This window comes from Hemitrygon akajei, unplaced genomic scaffold (assembly GCF_048418815.1).
Source record: "Hemitrygon akajei unplaced genomic scaffold, sHemAka1.3 Scf000047, whole genome shotgun sequence".
Lineage (NCBI taxonomy): Eukaryota > Metazoa > Chordata > Chondrichthyes > Myliobatiformes > Dasyatidae > Hemitrygon > Hemitrygon akajei.
In genome coordinates, this window is record NW_027331933.1 from 964,798 (window position 1) to 990,192 (window position 25,395).

At 45.1% G+C, this 25,395-nt stretch overlaps 1 protein-coding gene and 1 long non-coding RNA gene across 2 annotated transcripts; both read right to left on the minus strand.

Annotated features, from left to right (window-relative positions):
- Nucleotides 1-5,292: 5,292 nt before the first annotated feature.
- LOC140720787 (uncharacterized) lies at nucleotides 5,293-23,510 on the minus strand. The gene is made up of 4 exons (XR_012097259.1): nucleotides 23,378-23,510; nucleotides 17,804-17,980; nucleotides 9,077-9,147; nucleotides 5,293-5,809 (listed from the first exon to the last, which is right to left on the minus strand). It is a non-coding gene; the product is annotated as an uncharacterized lncRNA (long non-coding RNA).
- On the minus strand, nucleotides 7,094-8,862 carry LOC140720833 (uncharacterized). Its single transcript, XM_073035676.1, has 2 exons — nucleotides 8,839-8,862; nucleotides 7,094-8,262 (listed from the first exon to the last, which is right to left on the minus strand). The coding sequence occupies exons 1-2, from the start codon at nucleotides 8,860-8,862 to the stop codon at nucleotides 7,441-7,443; spliced, it is 846 nt and encodes a 281-aa protein (XP_072891777.1). The 3' UTR covers nucleotides 7,094-7,440.
- Nucleotides 23,511-25,395: the final 1,885 nt, after the last annotated feature.

Below are 25,395 nucleotides of genomic sequence, written 5' to 3' on the forward strand. Positions count from 1 at the left end.
CCTTGAATTCTCTGCAGACCAAAGAAGTCGAGCTGACTGCAGTTCTGTCTGAGATGTTCTTCGCCCCTCAAATCTCTATGCATCACAAAGAGGAAGTAGTATTCTAAAGCTCAGGTGACAAAACCGTGGCTGATACGAGAAACCAAAGAAAACATAAAAACCAAAGAGAGGGCATATAGCAAAAATCACTAGTATGTTGGAGGATTGGGAAGATTTTAAAAACCAACAGAATGCAACTAAAATAATTAAGAAGGAAATGATGGAACACTTAAGTGAGCTAGCCGGTAATATTAAAGAGGATACCAAATGTTTCTTCAGGTAATTGTACTGTAAAAGAAAGGCGGAAACGGATATCGAACCACTGAAAAGTGATGATGGAGAGGTAGTAATGGGCTGGGGGTGCAAGGTGATGGCAGATGAACTGAATATCTCTCGAAGACACTGGCAGGAATATGGAAGTACCAGATGTCAGTGGACTGAATGTGTGAAGTTACTTTACTCGGGAGAAGGTTCTTGGGAAACAGAGATGGTCTGAAGGTAAATAGGTTCCCTGGATCAGATGGTATACACCCCAGAGATCTGAAAGAGGTGGCTGAAGAGATGTGGAGGCGTTAGCAATGATTTTTCGAGTATCGTTAAGGAAATAAAATCCTAAGTTAGTTTTCCCTTCACTACTCCCCCTCTCGCAGTTTCACCTATCACCGACCACTTCTTCTACCCTTTTCACCCCCACACGTCTTCCTCTGACGTCTCATCTTTTTTCCCCCCAGTCCTGATGAAGGGGCTCGGCCCGAAACGTCGACTGTTTACTATTTCCCATATATGCTGCCTGGCCTCCTAGGTTCCGCCAGCATTTTGTGTTTGTGTTGCTTGGATTCCCAGCATCCACAGAACTTTGCAGTTGATACAGATTTAAGAGACAGATAGTTTGGAGTAAAGCTGCAGTCTGCAAAATGACTTCGATAGGTTTGGAGAACGGACAACGAAGTCGTGGATGAAATGTACAGAAATGTACAGTGTATGCAAATGTACGGTCATGTACAATTGTGGAAGGAATAAGGGCGTAGAGAAAAAATAAATAAATGGGAGAAAATTCAAAAATCAGAGGTGCATAAGTACTTGGGAGTCCTTGAGCAGGAGTCCCTAAAGGTTTGCTTGCAGATTGTGTTGATGAAGGATGACAACTGTAATGTTAGCATATAAGAACAAGGATGTGACACTGTGGCTTTAAAACGCATTGGTCAGATTGCTCTTCGTGTATTGTGAACAGTTTACAACTTGCAAAAACAGATGTGCTCATATTGGAGCGGGTCCGGAGAACGTTTACGGGAATGATTCCAGCAACGAAAGGGCTAACGAATGAGGAGCGTTAGATAGCTTTGACCCTGTTCTCGCTGGTATAGAAGAAAGAGAGGGGAACTCATTGAAACCTATTAAATATTGAAAGGCCTCGACAGCGTGGCTCTGAAGAAGATGCACACTATACTGTGTGAGTCTGGGACCACAGGTCACAACCTCAATGTATCGGACACCCACTGAGAGCAGAGATGAGGAGGATTTTCTTTAATCAGGGAGTGGTCAATCTTTAGAATTTATTGCCACGGACGGAGTAGAGGCCAAGTCATTGAGTGTATTTTAAATGGATGTTGAAAGATTATGGGGAGAAGGCAGGAGAATGGGGTTGAGAGATAATCAATTGGACAGGAACGAATGGCGGAGGAGACTCGATTGACTGACCAGCCCCTGTCTGATATCTCATGGCTCATGGTCTGAAGAAGAGGCTAGTGAGGTTGCATTAGGGTTAGGATATTGTTAGGGTATCCACGTCTGGATTATTGTATTCAGTTATAGGAAAGAGGACGCTAAGCTGGAATAAGTGCAGAAAAGATTTACGAGAATGCTGCCGATACTCGAGGCACTGAGTTCTGGAGAGAGGTTGGGCAGGTTGGGACTTCACACCTTGAAGTGCAGGAGATTGAGGTGACGTTATGCAGGTGTTCCAAACTATGAGTGTACAGAAATGGGGAATGTGCGCAGTTGAGTGATCTCGGCCTTTTCTCCTTGGAGCGACTGAGGATGAGAGGTGACCTGATAGACGTGTATAAGATGATGAGAGACATTGATCGTGTGGATAGTCAGAGGCTTTTTCCCAGGGCTGAGATGGTTGCCACAAGAGGACACACGTTTAAGTTGCTGGGGAGTAGGTACAAAGGAGATGTCAAGGGTAAGTTTTTTTACACAGAGAGTGGTGAGTGCGTGGAATGGGCTGCCGGCAACGATGGTGAAGGCGGCTACAATAGGGTCTTTTAAGAAACTACTGGATAGGTACATGGAGCTTAGAAAAATAGAGGGCTATGGGTAAGCCCAGTAATTTCTAAGGTCGTGACATGTTCCTCAGAACTTTGTGGGCTGGAGGACCTTTATTGTGCTGTACGTTTTCTATGTTTACTTTTCTTTTACCCCATTTTTGTGGAATCAACAACCAGACGGCACCGGTTTAAGGTGAGAGAGGATTGATTTAATAGTGATCCCGGGGGACAATTATTATTCCACTTTCACTTCCGGTTCATTGTTTAACTAACATGACGAGTGCACTGTCGGGTTGGAGGAGCAACAACTCATATTACATCCGGGTAGTTTACAACCTGATGGCATGAACATCGACATCTTTAACTTCTACCTCTACCTTTTTTTTCATCAACCCACAGGCCCGTCTCCTCCATTCTGTCTCCACACTTCTCTCTTCCCCACTGCGGATTGTCTCCCTCTGGTTCCTCTTTTACTTCCTTTCGTCCCATGGCCCGCTCTCTTATCGTATCAGATTCCTTCTTTTCAGTCCTCTGCATTTTCCACCTACCACCTCACAGCCTCTCACTTCATCTCCCACCCCGCCCACCCACTGACCTTCACTGTTATCTGGCTTCACCTATCACCTACCAGCTTGGACTCTTTCCACACCCCGCACCATTTTATTCCGGCTTTTCCCACTTCCAGTCCTGATGAAGGGTCTCGGCAGGAAATCTCTGTTTTGCTTTATCCCCTCTATAGAAGCTACCTGACCTCCTGACTTCCTCCAACATTTTGTGTATGTTACTCTGCATCCGCAACATCTGCAGAATCCCATCGGGACAGAGAGCAGAATGCAGAGACTACATCGGGTCTCAGTAATGTCGAGGAGGCCACACCTGGAAAACTGAAAACAGTAGATGACCCCAACAAGCACGATGTTGAAAAGTTGCCTCATATGGAAGGACTGTTTAGGACCCTGACTAGTGGTGAGGAGAGAGGTTAGGGGCATCTCTGGCACTTCATCCACTTGCAGTTAGCGTCCAGCCCCTACACCCTTGCTTATCGCAGTAAACCTCTCCCTTTTGTGGACAACACTGCCACATGATGGTGATTTACCACAATAACAGGACCCCCTGATTTGTGGACTCCATTGTCACCAGGTGGCGCTCTGTCGCAATAACGCTGAGAGACAGAAATGTGATGCTGCAGCCTGCTGAAATGTTTCTTCAAGATTCAGGGTTGTTTAATTCCATTTCCAGCAGACACGTGTAAATGAGGTCGAAATAATTATTACTCCGGCTCCAATGCAACACAGAAACACAACAGTAACAACATATATCCACAGCTTATATACTGTGCATGGATTGATTGCATGTTCATAAAGTGACGCTCGGCATAGGATGCCTGCATATAAGATGACAGACAGGAAATGATAAAGTAGAGGTGTTTGGTGTTGAGGAAGTATGGGTTAGTGGGCAGAGATATTTATCAGCTTTACTGCTTGGGAAAAGGAGCTGTCCCAGAGGCTGGTAGTCCTGGTGAGGACGCTGCATATCTACCCCCGATGGGAGTGAGACAAATAGTCCATGAGTCTGATGGGTGAAGGTAGATTGTGAAAATTAGGTTGCTGCTTGATCTCAGGAGAGGGAATTTGGAAAATACCAATGAGATGCCTTTTAGAACAGCTTGTAATTGTGCAGCCGGCTGGTGGCGTAGTGGCATCAGTGGCGGGAGGTCCTGAGTTTGAATCCAGCTGGCACCCATCTGTGCTGGGTTAAGAGCTGGTGATCTCTTAAAAAAAAATCTCACCCGGCAGAAGGCAAATACAACAATGGCAAGCCATTGCAGTAACTAGCCTAGCAGACGATTTCCCAATACGTCAGAGGAAATCGCCTGCTAAGTTGAAAATTCCGGATGTGACCTACCTTCCCTTTGCAATTGTGCCCACTAGGGAAAAGTTAATTCTGGAATGAACCAAATTTGATTGGGGAGCTTTTGGTAAAGGGAGCATGTGGATACAGTGATAATAACATGACTGAATTCACCCTTCACTTTGAGAGGGGAAAGGTAAAACAAGATGCAATATTATTGGTGGAGTGAGGGGAACTATGGAGGCACTGGAGAAGAGCTTACCAAAGTTGATTGGAAAGGTACACCAGCAGGGATGATGGCAGAATAGCAATGGCTGGAGTTGCTCCACTTGACAGCCTCAGGGTTGAAGAGAAACACATCATATTCCACCTGCGTAGCTCCAACCTGAAGGCATGAATATCGATTTCTCCTTCCAGTAAAAAAAATCACAGCCCATTGCCTTTCCTTCTACTTACTCCCAAATAACATAACTTTACACATTCTGACCACTGACACTTGGGACTTCCATATTCCTGCCAGTGCCTTCCACAGATAAGAGTGAGTACAATACTTATTCAGATCATCAGCCATCACCTTTCACCCTCACCCCATTATTCCCTCTCCAGCATCATTCTCCAGTGGTTTGATATCCATTTCTCTCTCTCTTTTACACAATATGTACCTGAAATTAAAAATGGTATCCTCTTTAATATTACTGGCTAGCTCATCTATGTATTCCATCTTTTCCTTCTTAATGGTTTTGGTTGCATTCTGTTCATTTTTAAAACTTCCCAATTCTCTAACTGCCTAGTAATTTTTGTTCTGTGCCCTCTTTGGTCTTTATGTTGTCTTTGGTTTCTCTTAGCAGCTACGGTTTTGTCACCTTACCTTTAGAATACTACTTTCTCTTTGTGATGTGTATATCCCGTCACTTCCAGATTGCTTCCAGAAATTCCAGCCATTGCTGCTCTGTTTTCATCCCTGCCCGTGTTCTTTCCAAATCAATTTTGACCAATTTTTCTCTCAGGCCTCTATAATTCTCTTTTTATTCATATCTGACTTTACTTTCTCCTTCTCTAATGTCGGGGTGAATTTGATCATATTAAGATCACTTGTCCCGAAGGGTTCTTTGAACTCAAGTGACCTAATTAATTCCAGTTCATTACAACACCCAATCCAGAATAGCTGATCCCCAAGTGGGCTCAACCACGAGCTGCTCTAAAAAAAAACATCTTGTAGGCATTCTAGGAATTCCTCCTCTTGAGACCAACACCATCCTGATTTTCCTAATCACCTGCATGGCAATCCCCCATGACTATTGTAACATTGCCCTTTTGGCACTCATTTTCTATCTCTCATTGTAATTTGTGGACCACATACTTACTACTGTTTTGTGGTCACTATACAATTCCCATCAAGGATTTTTTTGTACATTTGCTGTTCCTTAATTCTACCCACAGATTCCACACTGCCCAACCCTATGCCACCTGTTATCTAATGATTTTATTTAATATTTTACCAACAGAACCACACAACCCCACGGCCGGCTTGTTATTTCACACAATTCACACAAAGTGCTGGAGAAGCTCAGCAGGTCAGGCAGCATTTATGGATGGGAATCAACATTTCCGGCCGTGACCCTTCACCGGGACTCGTGATAACCACGTATCTGAAAAATCAACAAGCAAAAACAACAGAAAGTAGTGGAATATTCAGAAAACCTTTGACAAAATTTATTTCAAGGCTTTAAAAAACTGCCGAACAGAGCTCAATAGTTAACAAATACAACAAAGGCAATAAACACTTCCATCAATACCGACATTGACTTTTTTTAATGAAAATATCTTAGTCCCATTTCGATCAGTAAAATTTACAAAGATAAGTAAGAACTGAAATGACAAGTTTAGAAAAGACTATTTACACTCAAACCCACTGAGATTAACACTACCTTGGACAGAAGGAGGAACAGGAATAACACACATGAGGAAAAAATCACATAAGACCATAACACAAAGCAGCAGATTCGGCCATTCGGCCCATCGAGTCTGCTCCACAATTTCATCATGAGTGGATCCAATCTGCCCTTTAGTCCCATTCCCCCACCTTCTCACCGTAACCTTTGATGCCCTGACTACTCAGATACCTATCAATCTCTGCCTTAAACACACCCAATGACTTGGCCTCCACTGCTGCCCGTGGCAACAAATTCCATAGATTCACCACCCTCTGATAGAAAAAAATTCTCCGCATCTCTGTTCTGAATGGGCGCCCTGCAAACCTTACGTCATGCCCTCTTGCACTAGATTCCCCAGTCACTCTCGAAATTGAATTCAGCAATGGGGATAGAAAAATATCCAGCCTACAGCTTATTGAAACTTTCTCCCCAATGTGAACCCGGTCGTGTGTTACAAGGTTAGATTACTGAGTGAATCCCTTCCCATATTCACAGCAAGTGAACGGCCTCTCCCCAGTGGAACACAATGATGCAGCTTTGGTGGAGACGGTTGAGATGATCTCTTCCCAAAGCCTGAGCAGATGATCTGTGGTGTGAACTCGCTGGTGTTTTAATAGATGAGATAATCATGTGAATGCCTTCCCACATTCGCAGGTCGACGGCCTCTCCCCAGTGGAACTCACTGGTGTGCTAGCAGATCAGATGACTGAGTGAATCCCTTCTCACAATCTGAGCGGGTGAAATCCCTCTCTGCAGTGTGAACTGACTGGTGAGTCACTAGGTGAGATGATGTGGTGAATCCTTTCCCACAGTCTGAGCAGGTGAACGGCCTCTCCCCAGTGTGAACTCGCTGGTGAGTCTGTAGGTTGGATGACTGAGTGAATGTCTTTCCACAGACTGAGCAGGTGAATGGCTTCTCCCCAGTGTGAACTGACTGGTGTCTCCGTAGGTGAGATGCCTGAGTGAATCCCTTCCCACAGTCTAAGCAGGTGAACAGCCTCTCCCCAGTGTGAACTCGCTGGTGACTCTGTAGTTTGAATAATCGAGTGAATCCTTTCCCACAGTCTGAGCAGGTGAACAGCTTCTCCCCAGTGTGAACTTGTTGGTGTCTCTGTAGGTTAGATTACTGAGTGAATCCCTTCCCATATTCACAGCAGGCGAATGGCCTCTCCCCAGTGGAACACAATGATGCAGCCTTGGTGGAGACGGTTGAGAGAATCTCTTCCCAAAGTTTGAGCAGACGATCGGCCTCTAAGTGGTGTGAACTCCCTGGTGTTTTAATAGATGAGATGATAGTGTGAATGCCTTCCCACATTCACAGGTCGTCGGCCTCTCCCCAGTGGAACTCACTGGTGTGCCAGCAGATCAGATGACTGAGTGAATCCCTTCTCACAATCTGAGCGGGTGAAATCCCTCTCTGCAGTGTGAACTGACTGGTGAGTCACTAGGTGAGATGATGTGATGAATCTCTTCCCACAGTCTGAGCAGGTGAATGGCCGCTCCCCAGTGTGAACTAACTGGTGTGTTTGTAGGCTACCTAACTGTGTGAATCCCTTTCCACAGTCTGAGCAAGTGAACGGCTTCTCCCCAGTGTGAACTCGCTGGTGTGTCTGTAGGTTGGATGACTGAGTGAATGTCTTCCCACAGACTGAGCAGGTGAATGGCTTCTCCCCAGTGTGAACTGACTGGTGTCTCCGTAAGTGAGATGCCTGAGTGAATCCCTTCCCACAGTCTGAGCAAGTGAACAGCCACTCCCCAGTGTGAACTCGCTGGTGACTCTGTAGGTTGAATGATCGAGTGAATCCTTTCCCACAGTCTGAGCAGGTGAACAGCTTCTCCCCAGTGTGAACTTGCTGGTGTCTCTGAAGGTTAGATGACTGAGTGAATGTCTTCCCACAGACTGAGCAGGTGAAATCTCTCACTGCAGTGTGAACTGACAGGTGAATCAGTAGGTGAGATGATGTGGTGAATCCCTTCTCACAGACTGAGCAGGTGAACGGCCTCTCCCCAGTGTGAACTCTCTGATGTACCTTCAGTTCAGATGACTGAGTGAATCCCTTCCCACAGTCTGAGCAGGTAAACAGTTTCTCCCCAGTGTGAATTCTTTGATGGATCTTCAGTTTAGATGAGCAAGTGAATCCCTTCCCACAGTCCGAACAGGTAAACGGCTACTCCCCGGTGAGAACTCGCTTGTGAGCCATTAGGACAGATGACCGAGTGAATCCTTACCCCATAAATTCAGCAGATGACCAGCCTCTGCCCAGTGTGAACTGACTGGTGTGTCCACAGGTGGGAAGACTGACTGCATCCCTTCTCACACACAGCACAGGTGAATGGCCTGGCCCAGTGTAAACTTGCTGATATACATTCAGTTGAAATGACCGACTGAATCCATTCCCACTGTCTGAGCCGATGAATGGTTTCCCCCCAGATTAAAATGATGGACATGCCAGTAAGTCAGATGACCGAGTGAATCCCTCCCCACAGTCTGAACAGGAAGGATGATCGAGTGAATCCCTTGCTCCATTTCTTAAATATCTGGACAGAGACAGCAAAACTATATTCGAGATTTCCGTAGACAAATTTCTTGTCACTTGTAACCTGTAAAAAGATTTTAAAAATCCATCAATGGGTGCAGGACAACATTTCAGATCACATGAGTTGTCAAGGTGTGAACTGACATCACACTGTTACAGTGAAGTTCAACACAACTTGGATGGAGAAATCATCTTCTAACTGGGCACAGTGCTGGTATCTGGAATGAGCATTGAACGCTCTGATGCTCTTCCTGTCTCTCTAAGAATGGGGCATTTCTGCCATCTCCAATCTGCGACTTGGCTCAGTTTGACTCTCTCCATTGGTATTATTCCCTGTTCCCACTGAGCTGCATTGGTGCCTGGCCCCACAGTAACTGAAACACTCTCACACAAATAGCCGGCAGTGTATTCCACGCACCCACCAATCTCTGTGTAAAATACTTACCCCTGACATCCCCTCGGTATCTACTTCCAAGCACCTTAAAACTATGTCCTCTCGTGTTAGCCATTTCAGACCTGGGAAAAAAAAACTGGCTATCCACACGATCAATGCCCCTCATCATCTTATACACCTAAAAATGGCTCAAAACATAAACAAGGAAAATGTACACTGCTTTGAGGATTTCTTAGAAGTATACAACATTATGAGGGTATAGATAGGATAAATGCAAGCAGCTTTTTCCACTGAAGTTGTGTGGGATGACAACCAGAGGTCATGGGTAAGTGGGGAAGGTGAAAATTTAATGGGAACATGTGGAAAAGCTCTTCACTGGTCGTGACAGTGTGGAATGAGATGAATATAAGTAGTGAAAATGAGCTCAGTTTCACCATTTAAAGGAAGTTTGGATGGGAGCCTGGATGGTAGAGGTATGGAGGGTGATGGTCCTGGTGCAGGTATTTGCATTAGACAGCTTAAATGTTTTTTGGCATTGACTAGATGGGCCAAATATCCTGTTTCTGGACTGAACTTCTCCATGTTTCTGTGATAAAGAAGCTGGCCAAACTTGTTTCGATGGGAAAAGGTAGGAGTGACAACGGAGCAGCAATGGCTGGAGTTTCTGGGAGCAACTCGGGAGCTCAGTGATCGATACATCCCAAAGAAGTGGAAGCATAGGAAAGGCAGGAGGACATATCCGTGACTGAAATGAGAAGCCAAAGCCAACATAAAAGCCAAAGAGAGGGCAAACAAAAGAGCAAAGACTATTGGGAATCTTTTAGAAACCAACAGCAGACAACTTAAAAAAAAAGCCAGATGAGCTCAGTGTGTGGAATCCTGATATTGTAGTCATTAATGGATCTTGGTAGCACCCAACAGTCTGAGGCATTTGGAGGAACAAAATATCCGGGGCCTCAATATCTCTTGAAAAGCAAGGTTCCCTGCACCTGTAACTTTTCAACTTTTATTTTGACAGGCACATACAATCTCCACATCCTCAAAATTTCACTTCTGAAGGCCTCCCACTTACAAGAACTCTGTTGCCAGGAATGAGCCTGTTCCAAACCACACTTGTCAGATGTTTCTGATACCATCAAAATTGACCTTTCTCCAATTTAGAATCTCAACCCGTAATCCAGACCTCTCTTTTTCCATCTTTACTTTGAATCTCATGGCATTATGATCACAAATTCTGTCACCAGCCCTGGATCATTTCCTAACAGCTTATTGTTCACTTCTATATCAGAGATTCTACATACTCTTAAGGGCACATTTGACAAACTTTACCCCATCTAGTCCTTTTACAGTATGGGAGTCCCATTCAATATATGGAAAGTTAAAATCACTTACTGAATCAACCTTTGTTTATTGGCATGGTCCGCAATCTCTCTACAAAGTTGTTCCTCTAAATTCCTCAGACTGTTGGGTGCAACCAAATTCCAATAATGGCTACAATATCATAATTCCCTGTCCTGAGCTCATCGGGCTTTCCTATGATGCTTCTTGCATTGTGATATACACAGCTCAGCACATTCATCGCACCATGCTCAACCATTTGATTGCTGACCCTATCTGAGGTCTGAACAACATCTGACTGGTGTCAAGAAAACAAACTCTCCCTCATTGTCACAAAAACAAAGCTGATTGTGGATTACAGGAGGAATGGAGACAGGCTAACCCCTGTTGACATCAATGGATCTGGGTTTAAGAAGGTGAACAGCTTTAAATTCCTCAGCATAAACATCACCAAGGATCTCACATTGTGTGTACATTCCGGCTGTGTTGTGAAAAGAGCACAGCAGGCCCTCTTTCACCTCAGATGGTTGAACAAGTTGGGGACGGGGACCCAAAATCCTGAGGACATTCTACAGGGACACAATTGAGAGCATCCTGACTGGCTGCATCACTGCCTGGTATGGGAACTGTGCTTCCCTTAATCGCAGGAAATGGCAGAGAGTGGTGCAGACAGTCCAGCGCATCTGTAGATGTGAACTTTCCACTATTCAGGACACTTACAGGGACAAGTGTCTCAAAAGGCCCAAAGGATATCGGGTACCAAATTCAACACAACTACAAACTGTTCCTGCTGCTACCATTCAGGAAACGGTACCACAGCAAAAGGACCAACAGGCTCTGGGACATCATCTTCTACCAGCCCATCAGACTGATTAATTCATGCTGATGCAATTGCATATCTATGTTATACTGACTGTTCTATGCACAAACTATTTATTATAAATTACTATAAATTACACATTGCACATTTAGATGGAGATGTAACGTAAAGACTTCTACTCCTCATGTATATGTATGTAAGAAAGTCAATTCAATTCAAATCACCCTCTCCACTATCTGTCCTGTCATTCTGGCTCCCATTCCCCCTACAAATCATTTTAACCACATCAGCACCCCCCTCCACCACACTTGCTCTCGCAGCCTTACCACTAGGTTATTAGTCCCCTTCCTGTTCTGTTCCCCTAACTAATGAATCCCCTATCACTCCTTTGACTTTCCTCTGCCAGGTAATCCCCCCCAATACTTTCTAAAGTGTTCCACCTGTTGTTGTGTGGGATAGCAACAAGAGTACTCTGTGATGGCTATTTAACCTCATTTCCCTTCCTGACTCTCTCCCAGTTTCCTGTGTCCTGCACCTTGTGTGTAACTCACTTCTCTTCATGTCATATCTATCACCCCCTCCAACTCCTGGATGATCCGGAATTCATCCATTTCAAGTTCCAACTCCTTAAAGTGCAGGGTTACAAGCTGCAGCTGGATGCACATCTTGTAGGTGAGGGTATCAGGGACACTGGAGGTCTCCCCACCTTCCCACCAATGTCCCCTCTAATTTGTAATGACCAGTGTGCACATAAATCATGTACTGTGCATTTTTTTTACCCAGTGACATGTGCATAGTGAATTTTATACAGAGAGGTAATTAGTTTCACAGCCAGCAAATCACTGTTGATAAGTACTTTGATCTCCCGAGTTCGATCAAATTCATCTGCACTCTCTCACAACCTATGTAGCAGGCCTGTAACGGGTAATGAAGGATTTTCTCACCAGAGCTTTTGCACATGTCCATATGTGGTTTGCTTGCTAAATTATGCTTTAAAAAGTCAGATTTGCAAATATTACTCCAAGTCTTTCCACTTGCAAATTCTCCAGCACCTCTTGCATTGCCACAATACACACAGGTAACACCAGTTTCTATATTGGACATAAATGTTTCCCCTGAACCCTCTTGAGGAATTGAAGATATATAAAAAAATTCATTTTGAACATATGTAACCTCTGGCTAGAAGAATAATTGGGACTGAATAGGAATATTTGAACCAAAGTAAACACTGTCTTCAGTGGTTAGCCAGGACAGGCTCATAACCAGTTCTCTGTGGCTTGCAGAGAGACACACTGAGAGATGATAACATTGTATACTGTACCGTTGTTAGTTGATACCATTATACATTGTACCCTCATTTGAGTAAGGGGAGGAGGACTCGCTGATAAGGACAGGAATGAACATCTGTTTGCAATTAAGTCAGGGCCTTGCAAAGGGAATGACTGATAAGGACTGGACAGTACATCCATCCATAATTAAAACCTTGATATAGCAAACTCTGTTAAGATTTGCAATTAAGATTTGTAATTAAGATTTGTACCAACACACTTGGTGGGCGTACCAGTTCAAATAACATCTTGCAATAGTAAGCATGGGGAGTACTATGAATAAATATACAGCTGTAACCAAAGTCAGTCGACTTGTCAGATGGTGGCAGTGCTTACGTGCCATCACTTTGACAACTGGAGCTCAAACTCCTGCAGGAGAATGTGCAATAAACTGTGGTGTCAATAAGAAGCTGTTCTCTCGAGTTTTATTCAGATTCAGCTTTAACATTTGGCATCACAAACAGGATCTCAATATGCAGAGCACCGAGCAGACGGGCTGAGTAAGCATCTGGACCACTCTGGGGACTATGGAGACTGACCGGGAGCCCAATAGGTATTTTACATTTGTCACTCACCGTCAGTTCCTTTGGACGTACAGTGCCTCGCCCAAGGCTGATCATATACCTTAACAGGATCGGGAAAAAAATCTGTCGGGAAACTCGTATAACGTAGGCAAAATTTTTACTAAGTGGGCAGGAGGCAGTATTGGATAAAGTTTATTAAGTTGCCAGGAGGCGTTACTGGGTAAACTTTACTAAGTGGGCAGGAAGCAGACAAGTCAGGTAAATTCATCAATTGAGCAGGAGGTGCCTGCCGGGTAAATTTATCTGATTGTTAATTCAGCAGGAGGCTTTGTGCCCGATAAATTACTTAGAGATAATCGGTTAATTGCAGTCGATTGATACGAGTGTGCCAGGAGCAGCCCTACACAATTTTATGTGAGAGTTTTCCAGACAAGGAAAAAGATTTTCAAATGTTGAGTGCAGCACTCAAAATGTGGCCACAGATGGAGGCGGGTGGGGGAGCCTGGGCTATTACCTCATGAGAACAAGCAGTAAATCTGATATGGAAAAAGAACTGAGGAAATAAGTGGAAATTGTTGAAAAGTGAATGGAGGGAAAAGGCAGATGTAAAATGGAACTTTGCCAGCTATGCCAGTGATGGTCTAGTGGCTTCAGCATTGGACTTCGAGGCAAGAGCTCCTGAGTTCGAATCCAGCCGACTCCCTTGCACACTTTCATCTGTGCTGGGTTAGAGCTGGTGAACAAAACAACTCACCCAGCAGAAGGCAATGGCAAACTACTGCTGTAACTTGCCTTGTACATGATTTCCCAACACTACACAGTGGCGTGGAAGGAAATCCTCAGCTAACTGGAAAAAATTCTGGATGTGACATACCTTTAAAGTGGAACAGTATATTATCAGCAAGTTGGGGGAATAATGCATGTGAGAAAGGGATAGAGGTATGAACTTCAGAAGGAATGCCAAAGGTTGGGAGACGCTAAAAGCGGAGCGTGAATGGGTGGATGAGCGCCGAAAACAAGAGCAGGAAAAACAAAGTAAGCAAACCAAGGCCAGCCCAGATAGGAGGGAAGGGTAGGAACATCAGTCTAAAGTTTGAACTGATAGGGAAACATGGGATTCCGAACCCATGTCTGGCATATTGACCCTGGATGTGATTTGTGGCCTGCTACGGCACTTTCACAGGAGACCAAGCCTTTAAACTGGGGGGACAAATACCCATTAATAATGATTTACTGCTCCAATGCTTACAAAGTTAGCCAACATTATTAATACAAATAATATGGATTGGCCTGACAATGACCGAAATCGAATGTGACAAGCTTTGACATATTATTAGGACCCGACTTTCAAATCCTGATCAACCCCAGAACTAATATTCTCCTGTTTGATTCTTACTAAGAGAGAGAGGGGGGCAGAACTATTTGACTAGGCAGCATGTTTACACTTGCTCGCAGCTTGTGTTTATATAGTGTTATGATACCAGCCCCCTCCTTCCTGAGAATCGCAAGATCGCTATTAATTCGGGTCTTGGACCCAGGAAAAGAGAGAGAGACAACGCAACGGATTTGACCATTCTTTCTTGGAGACACCTTTGTGGATTGCGATTCTATGCTACGTGCCAGCTATCATGGCTACATGGACACCCTCGGGCAATGTGTGGTGGGGATTGTATCACCCCACCTTGATTGACATCTACAACTCCGCAAGTCAAGATAAAAAAGGGACTGCAGGAGGCAGTACCCTAGCGACGCACCAGAAGGAGACACCATCGCTCATTGCTCCCGTGATGATGGGAAGCTATTCGGAAGCCACGTGTGGTTCGTTTTGCCCTAGCCTGGGGAGCGAGTGGCTGATAACACCGAAAAGGACTTCGAACTGACAACGGGGAACCCACGTTCCCGATTCAACGATTTGAGTCCAAAAGGCTGGCAAGTTTATTTTCTCACCAAGAATTCTCTCTCTCTCCAACACGTGAAACCCAGCGGTCCCCAAAAGGCTAAAAGCCTGCATGAACTCCAGAGACTTTGATATTTCTATCGGACAATAATTTTACCCCTAGACAAACGATAGAGCTACTTCTTATTGTTGATTATTACTATACCTGCGCTTTAGATTGAGTAGTGACGACGTATATTATCTGAATGTTTGTATTAACCTTACTTTTGTGCCCCTTTATAAATAAAAACGTTTCAAAATAGTTCTATCAGACTTCAGCGGACCTCTCTATCTTTGCTGGTAAGTGACCCAGTTACAGGGTATGTAACAATAGCTCGCAGTTTGTTTTATTTAAGCAAGGACAGTCACAAACACAGTCAGCCAGAGAGAAAGAAAGAAGATGGAAGGTTCGAAACAAAGGACCTAGTGGCCAAAGGTCACTGTTTGGGCTCTCCTATGCCCACAAGGGTGGGTTGATTATTGATTCAGTGTATACCGAATGTGTGATTGTCGCTTTGTTTGATCCATTGGAGTGGATCTGTTGGTTTGGGAGTATCCTGTGAGGACCACTTGTGCTAACCCTTGCTTGGGGGTGGTAATTCACTTGAAGAGGTAGCCCTGTGACCAATCACTGTTGGTGATAATTCGTATATCCCATATGGGGATTTTGTTGGAGTATCTCGTGGCTACCACTTTTGTTAACCCTTAGCTGGATTCAGGTGTGTTATGTGGTAATCACTTGTGAGAAGGGATATTCTGTGGAAATCACTGTCGGTAATACTTTGTGTGTTGGATCTGGATTGGCAGTACCTTGCGGAATCTACCTGTGTGTTAACCCTTGCTTGGGTGGTAGTTCCTTCTGAAGATAGTACTCCTGTGATAAGCTACTTTTGGAGATAATTCGTGTGTGGATTTAGAACAACGACGGATAAGACCTACAGCGACTGTTATCTTGTTTTACCACTGTGGAATTTGTGGAATTCAACGTAATTGCCTTCTCTCGACATTCACCTTGGATTACAAATCTCTCTCTCTCGTCATTGATCCCGTGGATGAACTGAACTTTCATACTTTACCATCTCAAGACTTTAAGCTTGGTATTCCCTGAGCTGAGTGGTTTGGGAGTTATACTTCCACATATGTGTACTCATAACACTTTTAAACTTTTGATTATTTTGCTTAATTTGTTATATTATAAGTAGATACGAATAAAGACAGTGGTTTTAACATCAAAACCAGAGTCCAGGTGTGGTCTATAGCTGCTGGTTCAATTAAACAGTTATGGGTGCGTAACAGTGGTGTTTGTATCTATGTCTTTAAGAGGGCTTACCCCAGCACACAGGGGCCCCTATGTTAACACCTTTCTGTCTCTCTGTCACAACTGGGCCAAGCAGGTAGAACCAGGGGCCTGCTGGGTTTGTACCGAAATTCCTCAGTACAGTAAAAGTATGATTCAAATGTCAGTAATCCCGCTCAACTACAGTGAGGAACTCTCAGCCTGGGCTTTTTCAAATAACACCTGGGGAAGAGAGTGAGTAACTGTGGTCCAGTCTGTGATGACTGTGGCGGTCAATGTTTTGAGGGATGGTATCTCAGGCCCCCACCAAACGGAACTTCCGACACTGGGAAACATGCATCTTGGCCATACCTGTAGGAGCCCAGCAGCAGAGAGGAGTAACTGAGACTGAGTGATTTTGGATGATCGCTTTTCTCTCCTATGGAGTAGCCAGGAATTCACGAGAGATAATCAATTTGGCTACAAGCACTTGAGGAGCTGGCCACAATACTGCAGGGGCCCTGACAGAAACACAGGCCCAAGTAACAGAAATATCCACTGAAATGATTGCAATCCGGCAAACAGTCGTACAGAATCGTATGGCTTTAGATTTTATCCCAGCTGAGAAAGGGGGAACCTGTGCTATTATTGACACAGAATGCTGCACCTATATCCCTGATGAGTCTACTAACGTTACATCCCTCTCCAAGCACACTGCCAAGGAGACGGACAGCATCGAGAGAGTAGAGCAGGATTTTCACGGGTTCACCGAAGGGTCGAAATGGTGATCTTCGAAGGCCTGTTCGGTAATATGTGGGGCATGATATTGCATGATGTCCTAATGGTTGTACCTCTCATTGTTCTAACTACTGATGTTATACCCACTGAGAAGTCAAAGCTCCCCTCGGTTGCTTTCTCTGTAAAGGAGGGAATGATAAAGTATGTAAAAGGGTTAACACTTCGTTAAACTATAGCAGCCTGTTTTTCTGAAAGAAACTGCTGATGATCAACAGATGTACTAAGCCGTGCTGAGCCATATTTCTTCTTGAGGGTAGCTAGCTAGGGTTTCAGGACGCTTATCTCCTTGTGCACTCATGTGCAGAGATAGGACAGTCTGTTCTGTGTGTGTAAGCCATTATGACTATTTTGTAACTTGTCTTCAGGGGCTGTCATAGTAAATAACTTTGGCTCCAGCCTGTCCTGTGTGGGGAGTATCTGGACAGATATATCTGTGGTGTGAGGGGAATTGGTGGATTGGGCGGGAACAGTCACAGTCTGTTCCTATCTGAGTGAGCCCCGGGTGCTTGGAATAAAGAGTTTGTACTATACAGTCTCTGAGTGACTTAATCCGGATTCGACTTCGACAGAATGGGAGTGGTCTTAAAGGGCTGGGCTGCTGAAAGCACATTACCAGACCTGGACTGATTGCAACTGTGTCTGACAGAGGCATAACTGGTTATTCTGGGCACATTCAGTCTCCCTCTAACTATTTCCTACCTTACATTTTACGGGTATGTAATGTCCAAAGGACCTGTGTTTGAGTAAATGAGACTCACCAAACTTTCTTATGACTGAATCACTGGGAACTCTGAGTCTCTTGAGGCAGAGCTGTTCTCTCCAGTTGCTGTTCTCAGTCCTCAGGCCAGTTCACTTGTTGCTGTTCCCTCGTCTTCAGCCGTGGTTTGCTTCCAGTTGGGGTTTTTCTTCCAATAAACCTCTCACCGCAGGTCTAACTTTTACCAGAGAGATAATGAAGCACGTTAACATTAAAAAAGAGAACCAAACATTTCTGCTTAATGTTACTAAGAACAAACCTCACTGAAATTTAAACATTGAAGGCAAATATAATGATCTCAGTGAACAATCTTTTATTGTCCCTCACACATCACAAAATGATATGGGATAAGGAGGAGCCATCATTCAGTCAGGAACAGAATTAGGTGATTCGATCCATCTAGTCTGCCCCACCATTCAACCATGGCTGATTTTTATTCCAACACCATATTCCTGCCTTCCTCCTGTAACCCTGAGCTACTCACCAATCACGAATATATTAATTTCTGTCATAAATATACCCAATGGCAGCTTCAACCAAGCTCTGTGGCAACAAATTCCACAGATCAGACATCTTGTAGCCAAAAAATTCTTCTCTTCTCAGTTTTAAAGGGAAGCATCTTTATTCTGAGACTGTGCTGTCAGATCACAGACTCTACTTCTAATAGAAACATCCTCCCCATGTTCACTGTATCCAGGCTTTTCAGCATTCGGTAGGTTTACTTATCCATACATCCCTCCCACAACTCCCCACCGTCCCTCTGAACTCCATCGAGCACAGGTCCAGAACTATAAAATGCTCTTCATACATAACATCGATTATTCCTGAGATTATTCTTGTAAACCATGTTAGCAGCAACTGTACTGAACACATTTCCAGGAATAAGAGATAAATTGGTACCAGGATAATTTAAAGGGTAAGTTGTGGTTTCTTTACTGTTCTACTAGCACAGAATGAGCCATTTCCATTTCCAGGTTAATTTCAGGAAATATAAACCATTCAAAGGTAAATGTAATAAAAATAAACTAGAATTATCAGAAATGCTCAGCAGGTAAGGAACAGCTTTGGGAGAGGAACAAACTTTACAATTCAGGTTAATAATGTTTCGTCAGAATGACTTCAAACATTTTCAGTTTTTATTGCAGATCTCCTGCAAATTGAGATTCTGCCTGATTTGCACCAAGTGACAGACAGGTGACAGTGAGGGGAGATTTCCAAACACAGTTTGAACACCAAACTCACGGGTCTAGTTCTACTAGTTCAAACACAGAACAGCCCATTTACTCACAGCCTCTCCTTGTGAGGGATGGAATGGGAACTCATCCTCTCCTCAGACTGGCAGTCATTGCTTCCAAAGGAACTCCAAAAACAAACATCTGATCCCAGACCAGAAATACTTGCTCAACACCTCATAAGCCCAAGCAGCTCGATCCCCTGGTCCATTTTACCTGGATCAAAAACTATGATATCCCAGGACCCAACCTCACAGAATCACACAGCTTAATCTGCCACTCACCGACCCTGAGAATCTCACACATTGTCCTCCCATCTCACACTGGGTAGTGCAATTGGAGATTTCCCCACAACCAATGTCCAGCTGCTAGAAATTTCTGCTTCATTGCAGAAGGACAACCATTCCGCCCCATCTGTAGAAGCACTAACCAAAGTCAAAGTCAACACAGGACTGGAGTCCAAGCAGCAACTCTCCCAGTACTCTTTGCTGATTGTAATATGATGCAGTGTGTCAGCCAGTCACAGTTCAAAAACTAGTACTCCCACACCAATGCACAACAGAACTGGTACCGGATGACCCTCTAACTTTCCAGTTGACAAAAACTGATTCAGGAAATAACTCAGTGAGGACGAAGGTGTGAAAGAATACTTCACAATGAAGACAAGAAAGGTTGCCGATATATATCATTGCAGAGGTATGATACAGGGTGGACCAAGGTTGACCCAGATAGTTGATGCATGTCATTGAAGTTGGTGGGAGAGAGACTGGACAGAGGTTGAACAAGATGGGCAGGGAATGAGCAGATGGAACCAGGTAGAGAAGAAAGCAAGGACGATCAATTATGGTTCTCCAGCAATACACAGATACTGAATTAATAGTACACACTACTGCATAAAGGATCTTAAATTGACAAAGTTAGAACAAACAACAAAAACATTGGTATTTAAGCTATGACCCTCACCAAATTTTTTATCAACACACCATAGAAAGTTTCCCATTCAGACACTTCACGCTTTGCATGGTAACTGCTCCGCCCGTGACTGCGAGGAACGGCAGAGACCTTTGGATCCAGGTCAGCAGATCACAGAAACCATTCTCACCCTAGACTTCCCAGTCCCTCAGGAAAGCATGTAGTGAAATCTAAGATTCCCACAACCTGGGTCGTTCTTTCTCATCCACCCCAATCCAGGAGAAGACAACAGCCATAAAGCTCAAGGACAAATGCGAGGAGGCTCAGGAAGTGAGACAGTTGAGGGAAGTTAAAGGGACTCAGTGGCCAACATCAGATTCCCCAACACAACATGGAGGAAGCATCACCTCACATCCGGGACTCTGACCACACACCACATGATCTTGAGTCACAAACCAGAGGGCGGGGCAGATCTGCGTTAAACAGGCTCACGTGATCTGTTGGTGGGTCTCCCAATTCAACTCTGTGGAAATAGACAGCCTGGGCTCCTGGTTTAGATCGTTCAATGCAGATCAAGTGAAATCTACATATTTCTGAAGAGCCCAGATAATTGGAAAATAAATGAGTAATTGGCCCTCAGTTCGGCGCTCATGGCTAACATTGGATCTCCCCACTCGGGATCGGTCTCAATACTCACTGATGGGAAAACGATACCTTTGGCCTGCAGTCAGTGATCTGACCCCTGGCTTCCTGACCCAGGAGGCGAGGACCCTTTCCCAATCCCGCAGACGATCCGCTTCAGTACTGAGCAGAAAGGAAAACACCACCCAACCGGAGACAGTGAGCATGCGCGAAGAGATTGTACATCTGTGGATAAATGGGAGGGGCAAACAGGATCACGTAACTGGTGGGATCTCCCACCCCAGGCAGAGAGTCCAGCTACCAACCACTCTGTGGAAAGAGACAAACTTGCCGCTTACATTTCGTCTCACCTTAAGTGTATTAGACATTTCAACCCCTGGAAAAATACATTGTCTGTCCACACAGATTCATAATCAGGGTTATTATCACTGGCATGTGGTGTAAACTTTGTTAACTTTGCAGCAGCATTTCAATGCTGTACATAGTATAGAAGAAAAAAAAACAAAATGAAATCTTAAAAAAATTACAGTGTATGTATATCTGGGACCATTACTCGTCGTGATTGTTATAAATGACTTGGATGAGGAAGTGAAGGGATGTGTTAGTAAGTTTGCTGATGACACAAAGGTTGGAGGTGTTGTGGATAGTGTGGAGGGCTGTCAGAGGTCAACCAAAAGGATGCAAAACTGGGCTGAGAAGTTGCAAATGGATTTCAATCCGGATAAGTTTGAAGTTGTTCAATTTATTAGGTCAGACATGATGGCAAAATATAGCATTAATGGTAAGACTCTTCACAGTGTGGAGGATCAGAGGGATCTTGGGGTCTGAGTCCATAGGGCACTCAAATCTGCTATGCAGGTTGTCTCTATGGTTAAGAAGATGTATGGTGCATTGACCTTTATTAATCGTGGGATTGAGTTTAGGAGCCGAGAGGTTTTGTTGCAGCTATATAGGACCCTGGTCACACTCCACTGTGCTCAATTCTGGTCACCTCACTACAGGAAAAATGTAGAAACCTTAGAAAGGGTGCAGAGCAGAGTTAAAAGGATGTTGCCTGGATTGTGGAGTATGCCTTATGAGAATAGGTTGAGTGAACTCGGCCTTTTCCCCTTGGAGTGACGGAGGATGAGAGATTACCTGATAGAGGTATATAAGTTTATGAGAGACATTGATCATGTGGATAGTCAGAGGCTTTTTTTCCCAGGGCTGAATTGTTTACCACAAGAGGACACAGGTTTAAGGTGCTGGGGAGTAGGTACAGAGGAGATATCAGGGGTGAGTTTTTTTAGTCAGAGAGTGGTGGAGAGTGGTGTAATGGGCTGCCAGCAATGTTTATGGAGGTGTGCATGATAGGGTCTTTTCAAGGATTTTTGGATAGGTACCTGGCGGCACTGGAGAAAAACTAACTTAGAAAAATAGAGGGCTATGGGTAACCATAGTAATATCTAAGGTAGGGACATGTCAGCACGACTTTGTGGGCCGAAGGGCCTGTACTGTGCTGTAGGTTTTCTCTTATTCTATGAATAAATTAAAAATCATGCAAAAAGCAGAAATACTATATATTTATATTGAGGTCGTGTTCAAGAGTTCAAAGACCATTTGGCTATCAGGTGGCAGAGGGGAAGAAGCTGTTCCTGTATCACTGAGTGTGTGCCTTCAGGCTTCTTTACCTCGCTATCTGATGGTAACATTGAGAAAAGGTCATGCCCTGGGTGCTGGAGTTCGTTAATAATGGACGCTGCCTTTCTGAGACACTGCTTCTATTCCTTTGGTAATCTTATAAACGTCTATTCAGTCTCATCCCAGCCGGCCTGGCTCCAGAGAAAACAGCATAAGATTGTCCAACCTCTCTTTATAGCACATGCCCTCTATTCCAGGCAATATCCTGGTAAACCTCTTCTGCACCCTCTCCAAAGCCCCGACATCCTTCAGAGAATGAGAGCGACCACAACTGTATGAAACACTCCAGATGTGGCCTAATTAATCTTAACATAACTTCCCGACTTTTGAACTCAATGATAAAGACAACCACGTCATTTGCCTTCTTAACCACCCGATCAATCTGTGCGGACTCTTTCAGGGAGCGATGATCTCGGACTCCAAGATCCCTCTGATCATCAACACTGTTCAGGGTCTTGTATTTAACAGTGTACTGACTCTTTACATTCCACCGACCGAGCTGCCAAGGTAATCAAATCTCAGTGACTTTTCGCAGGTCCTGCTGAATTTATTGCCAAGTGCACAAGTACGGGAAGGTACAGGAACAGAGAAACACTGACTTGTGGCAGCATCAGAGGCAAGTATATTCAGATAACACATGGAACACAAATTATACGATTCTCTGTCAGTAACAAGATAGAAACATGTTTTACTTCATCTTGCTAATAGGACCAGAACAACAGGGACTGAGCAGCGGCTCATCTCAGACGGTTCGGTGTGAACGTCTCACAACCCGGACCGACCCCGGCAGATTCTGTGAAGGGAGCGAGGCGAGGCCGCCAGTTCGGGAAAGTTCATCCCCTCCCCCTTCAGGTTTCACCGATCACCTTGTGTTTCTCTCTCCCTCCCCATCCCCACCTTTTATTCTACAGTCCTGCCGAAGGGTTTCGGCCGCTAATGTCGACTGTATTCTTCCCCTAGATGCTGCCCGGACTGCTGAGTTCCTCCAGCATTTTGTGCGCGTTGCTCGCATTTCCAGCATCTGCAGATTTTCTCTTGTTTGAGTTCGGGAAAGTTAACTCACTACCCAACGTCAGAACTCCCCGATCGGGACCGGCTTCAATACTCACCGAAGGAAAATTGTTGGTGTTGCCCCCGAGAGAATAATTCGTCTCCGGCAACCCGTCCAAGGGGGCGAGAACCCGCTCCCCATCCCGATCTCACCGCCGACTCGCTTTCACAAAGAACGAAAAAACACTGCCTAGCCCGGGAATGTGAGCATGCGCAATGTGCTAATTGCGTCATCAGGCGGTGGGAGGGTCTCCCACGTGACCCGGTGACTGTTCCTCGCCCTTCCTACACTGCCCTGCCCACCGCCGCATTTCCCACATTATTTTATCATTTCAATATATTATTTCCAAATTGAAACCAGATACCTATTTAGTTTTTCCCACCATATCTTCCCCGGTCCCGTTCCCTCCAGCCCCAGGTCACAGAGCTCTCAGTGAGAGTTTCGATTCCCACCCCATCCCGACACACAATTCAGACCCACACAGGAAATGTGCAGGTTTCATTTAAATCAGTCTATGTCTGTAAACACTAATTTCTATTCACATTCCTCCAGCCTCACTGAACAGGAACACTGAAACATTAAGTGAGAAAGCAGCAGGAGGCCATTCAGCCCCTCTAACCATCAGCAAGATGGCGGCTGCTCTCCGTTCTCAGCCACATACTTCTGCCCGATCCCCATTTCCTCGATTCCCCTCGGTCTCCACACATCTGCTGTTCTCTGTTTTATGTGAGGACGATCACTGAGTCTTCACCACTATCTGTGGTGGGGATTTACAGACATTCACCACCCTCGGAGTGGAGGCATTTCTCCTCATCTCAGTCCCGGACAGTCCACGCCCTTTTGCAGAGACTGGGATCCCTGGTTCAACCGGTAATGATGGTGTGCATTTCAATGTGTTCACCTCTCAGTCCCCGATTCTCTAAATGAAAGGGTTATCGCATTTAATCTTTCTTCATATGATGACCCCACCACTCCAGGGATCAGTCTGGTGAATCTTCATTGCACTCTTTATAACAAATACTCTCTAACCTCTTTGTTAATCCTCTATGGAATTAATTTCAATCATCTGCAGCCTCGTGTTGCTCCAACCACTCAGCTCCCACCCTTGTCACTATTTCCACTTTCCCACCTCCCCCCTCACCTGGATCTACCTCTCAGTCCCCAGCCCTTGCCCCATCCCGACCCCTCACCTCTTTTCTCTATTTCCCGTCCACTCTCAGTCCAGAGGGAGGGTCTCGGCCCGAAATGTTAACGGTCCATTTCCCTCCACAGATGCTGCTCGGCCCATTGAGTTCTTCAGGCAGCGTCTTTGTCTCCTGGTAAACTAACACCCTGACAATGTGGACCATAGATACCCCTTCCTCTAAAAGTCATCGAATCACTCAAACAGCTAATCGCTGACTGGAATTATATTTGTTGGTCATTACATTCCAGCTGGATAGAGTTGATGGGGAGTTCGGAGTGTCCCAGTGAAAGCCGAACGGCCGAGCTCTCTGCGCTGTCCCTCCGGCTCCGGCCAGTGGTGGCGCTGTGTTGACCCCCCGCCAGTGTCTGGACTATAGGGAGACGCGCAGGCGCGCTGCGGACACTAAGCGTCGCAACTCTGGGACAGTCCGAGGCGGCGGTGAGCAGGGGCTGATGTCGGGTTTGTGTAAATCGGGGGCCGATAGCAGTGAGAAAGGACTTGACCGGATCTCTGCCGGGTGGCTGTGGGCTCCAGGCTCTGCTCAGCCCCGGTTTTAATTTTGCGACCGAGCCAGGGCTGTGGGATCAATTCCTTGTGGTTCTCCAAGGTGTTTGGGGAGAATGGGCTCTGTCTGTGTGTGTGGGTAGAGGTTATGAGTGGAGTGTGGGTGTGGGGTTGTAGGCGGGATGGGATCTGTTGGGAGAAAGTGGGATGATTGGACATTCCGTGATACGGGGAGGAGGGTACCGAGACAAATTAAGTTGTAAACAAGGGATGATCTGGTGAACTGGATCAGACAGCTTAGCTCGCATGTCCTTTCAGGAAACGACAATTCTCTCTTCATATTAGTGACCGGCTAAGATTGCTGTTCACAAGATTATGAGTTACAA